We start from the raw sequence: 8570 nt of genomic DNA, 5'->3' as shown, positions 1-8570 counted from the left end.
GGCCATAGTGTGAATGAGCCCTTACAGGCTACCTAAGCTACTTTCAGGTGTAGGCAGTGGTGCTAAGGCTTACCGCTCACCCTGATCACTTCTGTACTGCTCTGTTGCTCTGCAAAACAGGGATGCTCGGATGTGCCTCATCCACGAATTCGGAAATCCACGTGGTTGCAAAAAAAATCCGCATTCGGCCCCGCCGCATGCGGATTTTCGTCCGTGTCCACGCAACCACGCGGATTTTCTGCCGTGAATGGCGTAATCACGCGTGGATTCCCGCCCGGAGGCGGATTTTCTTTTAACGTTAATAACAAAGCCCCCATACATGCTACAATCCCCCAAATTGCATGGATTATCAAGGTGATAAGGGGCAACATAACTTCAACATAAAAAATTCCCCCAAAAATTTTTTTTCTAGAGAAAATGGATTTTAAAGTGAAATCAACACTTTAAATGGGGCTATTAATTGGTAATAAGTGGTTTTAAAAAGGGATATACGCGTTAAGCAGTCAAAGAGGTGAAGGCGAGTTCCAATGGCACTTGGCGGTGAAGGTACCGCTGGAGGAGGATGAGTGGCTGACGCCAAAAAGGCCTCAGAGAGGTTTTTGTAATTTTTTTTTTGTTTTTTTTGCAGCAATTAGCAATGACATCGCAGCAGAGTTGTCAGTGGACACGGGCAGTGTGAACGCAGAGTGCAGTGGTGGTAGCGACTGAGTCAGGAGAAGGACTATGCGGGCGGTAAGTTCAGCAGCACAGAAGGACCACGGCAACATACTGGTAGTAGTAGTAGCAGCACAGCGTCATAGTGCTGGCCAAAAAATTAAATGCACCCGGTGACCCGGGCAGTGTGAACGCAGACAGAGTACATTGGTGGAAGCGAGTGATTTAGGAGGAGGAGGACAATGCCGGCGGTCAATTCAGCAGCACAGAAGGACCATGGCAACATACTGGTGGTAGTAGTACCCTGCCAGACATGTTGCTAGTAATGAATCACTGGATGCAGTGGGTACAGTACAAGGTCACTGAAGGATGCACCAGGCACAGTACAACGGCACTGAAGGATGCAGTGGGCACAGTACAAGGTCACTGAAGGGTGCAGTGGGCACAGCAGTGGGCACTGGATATACAACTAGGTCACTGAAGGATGCAGTGGGCACAGTACAAGGTCACTGAAGGATGCAGTGGGCACAGTACAAGGTCACTGAAGGATGCAGTGGGCACAGCAGTGGGCACTGGATATACACCTAGGTCACTGAAGGATGCAGTGGGCACAGTACAAGGTCACTGAGGGATGCAGTGGGCACAGTACAAGGTCACTGAAGGATGCAGTGGGCACAGCAGTGGGCACTGGATATACAACTAGGTCACTGAAGGATGCAGTGGGAACAGTACAAGGTCACTGAAGGATGCAGTGGGCACAGCAGTGGGCACTGGATATACACCTAGGTCACTGAAGGATGCAGTGGGCACAGTACAAGGTCACTGAAGGATGCAGTGGGCACAGCAGTGGGCACTGGATATACAACTAGGTCACGGAAGGATGCAGTGGGCACAGTACAAGGTCACTGAAGGATGCAGTGGGCACAGTACAAGGTCACTGAAGGATGCAGTGGGCACAGCAGTGGGCACTGGATATACAACTAGGTCACTGAAGGATGCAGTGGGCACAGTACAAGGTCACTGAAGGATGCAGTGGGCACAGCAGTGGGCACTGGATATACAACTAGGTCACTGAAGGATGCAGTGGGAACAGTACAAGGTCACTGAAGGATGCAGTGGGCACAGCAGTGGGCACTGGATATACACCTAGGCCACTGAAGGATGCAGTGGGCACAGTACAAGGTCACTGAAGGATGCAGTGGGCACAGCAGTGGGCACTGGATATACAACTAGGTCACGGAAGGATGCAGTTGGCACAGTACAAGGTCACTGAAGGATGCAGTGGGCACAGTACAAGGTCACTGAAGGATGCAGTGGGCACAGCAGTGGGCACTGGATATACACCTAGGTCACTGAAGGATGCAGTGGGCACAGTACAAGGTCACTGAAGGATGCAGTGGGCACAGCAGTGGGCACTGGATATACAACTAGGTCACTGAAGGATGCAGTGGGCACACAAGGATGCTCATATGCCAGCGAGCGAGCAGTGGGCACTAGGCACGGCACAAGGTCACTGACAGAATGAATGAACAGCGCTGGCAGAGAGTGGCGGCGCCGGCGGTGTGACTGGCTGCCTGCAAATAGTACAAGTGTATAACTGTCACTGGAATATGCAAGTGAACACTGCAGTTGCACTAACCTGCCTGCCTGCACTACACACAGATAATCCCCACTCCCACTACACTGACTACACTGCAGCACTGAACCTGCCTGCACTACACACAGTTAAATAATCACTAGACTCCCACACTCCCACTACACTACACTGACTACAACTAACTACAGCAATCACTCACTGACTAGCTAACTGTGTATAGTATAAGAGCAGTGTAAGCAAAAAAAAACGCTTTGTTTTTAACACAATAAATGCATTTGCTCAAACAACAATGGCCTAGAGATAATCCTCTCAGCACCCCAGTCTAGCAAGGACAGAGCTTTTCCATCATGGCCGCCGCTTTATATTCAGGAGGGGAGGGCATAGCTCCCCTCCTGTGATTGGTTGCTAGGGCCTGGCTGGGGCACTCTGATTGGCCTGCAATGTGTCGTGTCCGAGGCGGAATGCGTCAAAATGGTCGTGAATCCACGCGTAAGCGTGATCACGACCTGGCGGTGAGCACCACTGCTGCAAAATGCTCCATTAGTGGCCCTGCATGTGCAGTATGTCCATTCACCCCTTTGTGGCTGTGGTCCCTGATCTCTGCCTCCAGGACGCACACGCTCCCCAAGCTGCTGCGTTCTCGGCGCACGTTCTCCTGTACAGACTACAGTAAAAGGAGGGTAGATCAGACATACTGCGCATTGGCAGTATGTCTGATCCACCCCTCTTGTACTGAGGTCTGGTTGGGAGAGTGTGCGCTGGAAGCGCAGGAAAATGGCCACAAAGTAGGTTCATATGTCCAAAAACTCTACACAGAATGCTTGCACTTTAGCAAGTGCAAGTGCTGCTCACTGGCCTAAGCAAGATTAGGGCTGATCCGCTGCAAGACTGAACTTGTAAATTTTGCTCCCTCATCTCTCCTGATTACCTAGAAATGTAACCAAAACATCAAAAACTACTCCATAAGGGGAAACAAGATCTACAGGTGAAGAGGGTTAAATCCCTGCAGGTACTCGTTAATAATAAAATACTGCAAAATAACTTGTGCAGCACTGAAGCATGCTGTATTAACTTAAAAAAAACCTTTCTTTAAATGACATAACACACTAAAAAATAGTTGAAAAAAGGTATGTAGGAATAAATCTGCTAAAGCAGTGTAACACATGTTCATTAGCTTTACTTGCTTTTTCACAGGACTGCAGATGGGATAGGAATACAAACACCTTGTGTAATTTGATTACAAGGTATGTGGTCAGAGACACTGCATGTATTTCTTATAACTAATAATTTATAAGAAAAAAACTTGTGCAATGACATTATTTATATGCATCCTAGTTTCTAAATAAATACATTTATTTCACATTAAAAGCTACATCTAGGTCTACTCTACCAGTATTTACTTTTTCAGAATATTTATATTGCATACCTTGTACAGTAGCCTTTCTTTGCTGATAAAAGGCCATCTACTGATTGAGGTGTGAACTGCAGGATGTAACCTAAGCATCCCATGCTCCCTGATCAGCCTTTTAATACGCCCCCTCCCCCTTCCATCAGTCTGCAGAAGCTGGTGCAGAGATTAAAACAACACGGGGTTCTTCTACAGACCATCTAAGCTCAGTATGACATTACCCACCACCCTTTGACTCATCAGGGCTCGCATTCTAAAACAATAATACAAATGAGCCCTTAATGACAGAGCTCGACGGGGCTTGAAAGGACTAGCCCGAGTGGAGGAGGCTGTGTGCGCTGCTGATGCTGCTGCTGCTGCTGCTGCTACTGCAGTACTGAGGCTGTTCTTCCTCTTCCCTGAATAAATATAGAACTGTTGTGAATGTGTGCGGGGAGTGTCTTCTCGGACTGCCTGCCCTTCTCTGTGCATATATATACAGTAAGCCTGTGTGTATCTGAGGGAAGACTGTTCCAGTCACTGTAAAAGGAAGGACTCAGCTGCAGAGCAGCATCAGCACCACTTCTGCCATCCTTTGCTGTTTGTTCCTGTATGATCTTTCCGGGATTCTTCCTTTAAACATCGCTCCTGATCAGACGCTTGATCTGTACATTCACTCTCCTCCTTGCCTTTTACAATGATTTCCAGGAAAGAGGAAACAAGTTTCTCACTCGGATGTTGAAGAAGAAGCGACAAGCTGCTCAGTCAGGGCTCTAGGAGAAGAAGGGGGTGGGTGTTATCATCTTTTAAAGTGGAAGCCCTGTGTCATCCCTCCCTTACCTTCAAGAGCACCCTACACCACCCCCCGATCAGCAAAGCTCCTCAGGATACCAAGAGAAGGACGCAGAGGAAGAAGTTTCTGCTCTCACCCTCTGGAATCTGGAGTTAAACCTGGAACAGTGAGGAGCCATGGTTTGGATTTGCAGAGGCAGAAGAGCTGCTCTTGTCCTGGGGATTTGGATCTGCCTGTACTGCGGCGCCTGGAGTGCCAGCCCTGAATCCCGTAAGTCTTATCAATGGCTTTTCATCTTACTTCCTCACTTGTTTCCAACTGTTTCTTTACAATGCTGTGGCTGTTTAAAGATGAGCAGGGTTGTGTTCAGGAAGATGCTATGAGTGTGGAGCTGCTACCAGAGCACACTGCACATCTCTGGAGTTGGCCTTGCATGAAAGTTTTACATCACTGGGGTGCTTTTCTAGCGTCTTTAATTTGTATGTGCAGTCTCTGTACTTTCCTATTTGAAAGGACATCATCTGTTGTTTTAAAAAGTGGCAATGATTATTAAGAGGGATTAAATAAAAAAAAGTGTAATCTGCCACTGCTTACCTTTAACATAAATGAGAATTGTGATAGATTCTGACTGCATAGCAAGAGTTGAAAGCATTGGCTCATTATGAGTCACTGGAAGGAAATGCTTGATGTTACTTAGCACAGAAGTAAAGAGTGTTAAGAAGTTACAACTAATATCTTACATATGTGCTGTTCCTGCTTTCTGTTTGATATCTGTCAAGCCTTATAGGGGGAGCAGTTTACTGAACATTTATTTCATTTTTCTCCAGCAGGCAGCCAGATTTCCTGTTTTGCATGTAATTGAATGTTTATATGTAGAGCCTGGTATTAAATCAAGTGTTAAGGTGTGTAAGTAAGCTGTATTTTCTTATGTTTGGTGCTTTATCAGTTGCTGAGTAACTATGGAATACAGATATACTACATATGCAGCACATCTCATTATTTATACATGAGAGCTGTGCTTGCTGTGAACTGGAAGCTTCACTAGACTTCATAAAGTTAAGTTACATACAGTTTGCTATACTCTATGGGTTTTGTCCACGGTGGTGTGGTTTTGAGAGGCAGGTGCATTCTTTAGCCTGTGTTATTTAGTAGACTAGGAACAGGTCCACCAAAGTGGGAGCTATCAAGAGAAATCTTGTTAAATGACTGAGTATCTCTAATGTACTTCCCCTGACCATCAATTAAGAGTGTGATTTAATGATGGGATTATAGACAGCTGGAGTTTCAGGCTAGAGACTGCTTGTCAATGCCTTTTTTCAGAATTTCTTGAACTCATAATGTAGTTGTCATCACAAATTCAGATACTTGAAGTTTTCCAAACCAATAAATTCAAGTAACAATACTAGCTGTCTAATGCCAGTAGCTGTACTGTCCTGTTGTTAATGGCAATAAGAGCAGTTATGTGCAAGCAGAGTGTTTGAGTGTATTTACTATTTTACTATTTTATGTTGGTGTTCTATAGCCAGCATAAGGTGCAGCAAGCATGCATGTATTAAGTATGCAGCAGAATATTAAAGTGAATTGGGGGCCATATGGCACGCCTTATAGGGATGAAGTTAGGACAGAGCATGTTCAGTAAGTCTATGTTTAGGTAGGCTGATCTGCAATAAGAAAGAAAGAAAAATATGTCTGCATTAGTTTGATGACTTTTTCAATTGTTAACTTGTATTTGTTTAGAACAAATACATTTAGACTATAACAGAACTTCTGTGACATTCTCATTTTTTTTTATACTTTTGTATTAGATTATTTAGCTGTTTATGCTGCTATGCTGTGACACATCTATAATCATGTTAGGTTGTAATGTTTTACATCAAGTTATATTTTGTAATAAGGGCCCCTTTCTACAGCTATGCGCTATCACAAGCGCAATTGTGCTGTGTTGTGATCGCGCAAGCAGCAATTTCCACTAGCCCTGATTGCGGTGTATAGCCATCGGGAACAGAGTGCGATTACGGTCAGAATTGCACAACCTGGTGATTGCGTGCGGAGAAAAAACAAAACGCATTAGTGGCAAAAGGGCCTTAATAGTGTAGATTGTTGCACTCAAGAAATGTATTAACTCAAGTCATCTTTCATTGGATAATTGCATTCAGTCCGGCTTTTTAAGCATCAGCTAAACTGACAGTAATTTTTTCTGCTGGAAAGCCTGAGCTGATAGGAATAAATATGTCAAGCTAATGTTTGTTTTTCACGGTTCTGTGTCTGTTTGACTCCGCAAATACAGCTTGACTGCAGGTGACACCCTTAAGGATGCTAAAATCAGTGTTTAACTCACATCAACCCACTTCAGTTCTTTTGCTGATTGCAAGTAAAGAGATTGCATCCATGCATTTAAATATGTATCTGAATATTCCATGTCCTCCTTATTTTATTGTAATCAACTTAAACAGATTGTCACAGGAGCGAAGCAAAGATGAAAACTCACCACTCACTTTTCATATGTGTTAACTAGAATAAAAATACACTATTCTGTAACTCTTTTGCATGGCATACTGTCTGTCCACTTTGTATGTTGCTAAGTGCTATTTCAGAATAAATATCTAAAATGAACAACTCAACCAGGAGAGGTCATCACTAGACAGGGAGTAAGAGGGGTGTTTATTAACTACACTTCCATTTGCTGCCTATCATTCCAAACTCTATTTTAATGTGATATCTTTAAAATCAGAATATTATTATTATTGAAGCAAAACAATTAACTCAACAGGAAAAAGTGCAGTATCTGCATGATGATAGAGGAAATCCATTTCTCAGAACAGGCAGCAGTCTGTATGATATCCGGTTCTCAGCAGTTTTTCTCCTGTAATGTGGCTGTCAGTGAGGTACAGCACTTTGTATAGATAAAAACCCAGACAGCTAGCACTGCATTGGTTACGGATCGCCACAGCAAGTCTCCAGTGTAAGTGCTGACACATCACATTGTACCTTTTCTGTTCTCACTAAGTGCCATCAACTTGAGATGTGAGCAGAGCACACTGGGAAAGATGAGGTGTTTAAAAGCATTGCTTATGATTTAAGCTAAAGTTCATGACACCCATGCTGCCTTCCAGCTCTATTCCCATAACTCTTAGATAACTGGCCTTCTTCCACGCGTTTCGGTTGTGAATGCAGAAACCTTGGTCATGCAGAGATGAAGTTGCGTTCAGTACTAAGTGAACATGAAGGTGGCAGGAGGGGCATCCCTTAGATTCAAAAAGGTTGAGGTTACCAATGAGCACCCTTATAGTCCCAGTTCAGATATAAATTTTACATATCCATTATCTTGTTAATAATTTGTCATTTTTAATGCATTTGTTTGTTGTTTTAATTTTAAAGTAATAGTTTTTTTTTTTTGTATTTAAAAAAAGTACCTGGTTCAGTGGTTCATCAGCATTTATCGTGTCTTTCTTAAAGGTGCATCCACACCTGAGCCCCATGCAATGCCACTGCAGTTATGTGGCCCGTTTAGAAGTAGGATGAGTGCAGCTACGTTGTCTGTTGAAGACATGCTTCCTTCCTATTAGAGACTGGCAGCTATTATAAGATGACATTCTAGAGGGTATGGGTTTAGTGGTGAGAATATACCCCTGTTCATGCCTGAAGAAGAACCTTGATGTTTTGAAAGTGTAAAAAAAAAATAAATCCAGGCGCATCGGCTCAAGTTAAGACATTTAAATAAGTTATTAAGGATATGCTAAAGTGGGTGTGGCCTTCAAAAGGGCAAAGACAGTTAACCTTTTGCACACTCGCATACACATGTTCATACAAATAGATTCACAAAAATCAATCATCCAGGAACCACGGCTAATTGAGGAAAGGGAGGTGCTAAAGGGGGTGTGGCCAGCAAATTTGCAAAAAAACTTTTAACCTTTGCACACTCACATGCAAATGTTCAAACAAATGCATTCACAGATTCACTCATCCAGGCACCACTGTTATCCCTACAGCTAAGTTAAAAGCTGGCGTCTTAGTTACAAAAGAATGCATTCTCTTGCATGGTCACCTACCCTGCGCAGAGGTACCCAGGTATTCGTGGGTGTCCTAACTCTGGCCGTGTAACATGCAAAGTGCAGACATGCAAACATTCATTGCAGCAA

At 43.9% G+C, this 8570-nt stretch overlaps 1 protein-coding gene across 5 annotated transcripts in view; it reads left to right on the top strand.

The window, feature by feature from the left end:
• The first annotated feature begins 715 nt into the window (after positions 1–715).
• Positions 716–8570, top strand: part of CNTNAP2 (contactin associated protein 2) — a 2604396-nt gene continuing 2596541 nt past the window's right edge. The window contains exons 1-2 of one of the 5 annotated variants that reach the window (XM_068236339.1): positions 716–732; positions 4347–4701. In XM_068236339.1, coding sequence (XP_068092440.1) covers positions 4608–4701 — 94 coding nt within the window. In that variant the 5' untranslated portion in view covers positions 716–732; positions 4347–4607. Of the gene's footprint in view, positions 733–3443; positions 3496–3886; positions 4702–8570 lie in introns of those variants that run through there. The other 4 variants (XM_068236338.1, XM_068236345.1, XM_068236337.1 and 1 more) reach the window with 4 other exon arrangements.

Source organism: Hyperolius riggenbachi, chromosome 5 (genome assembly GCF_040937935.1).
Source record: "Hyperolius riggenbachi isolate aHypRig1 chromosome 5, aHypRig1.pri, whole genome shotgun sequence".
Classification (NCBI taxonomy): Eukaryota; Metazoa; Chordata; class Amphibia; order Anura; family Hyperoliidae; genus Hyperolius; species Hyperolius riggenbachi.
Note: the sequence above shows the minus strand (reverse complement) of the source record. Positions and strands in the feature narration are given on the sequence as shown.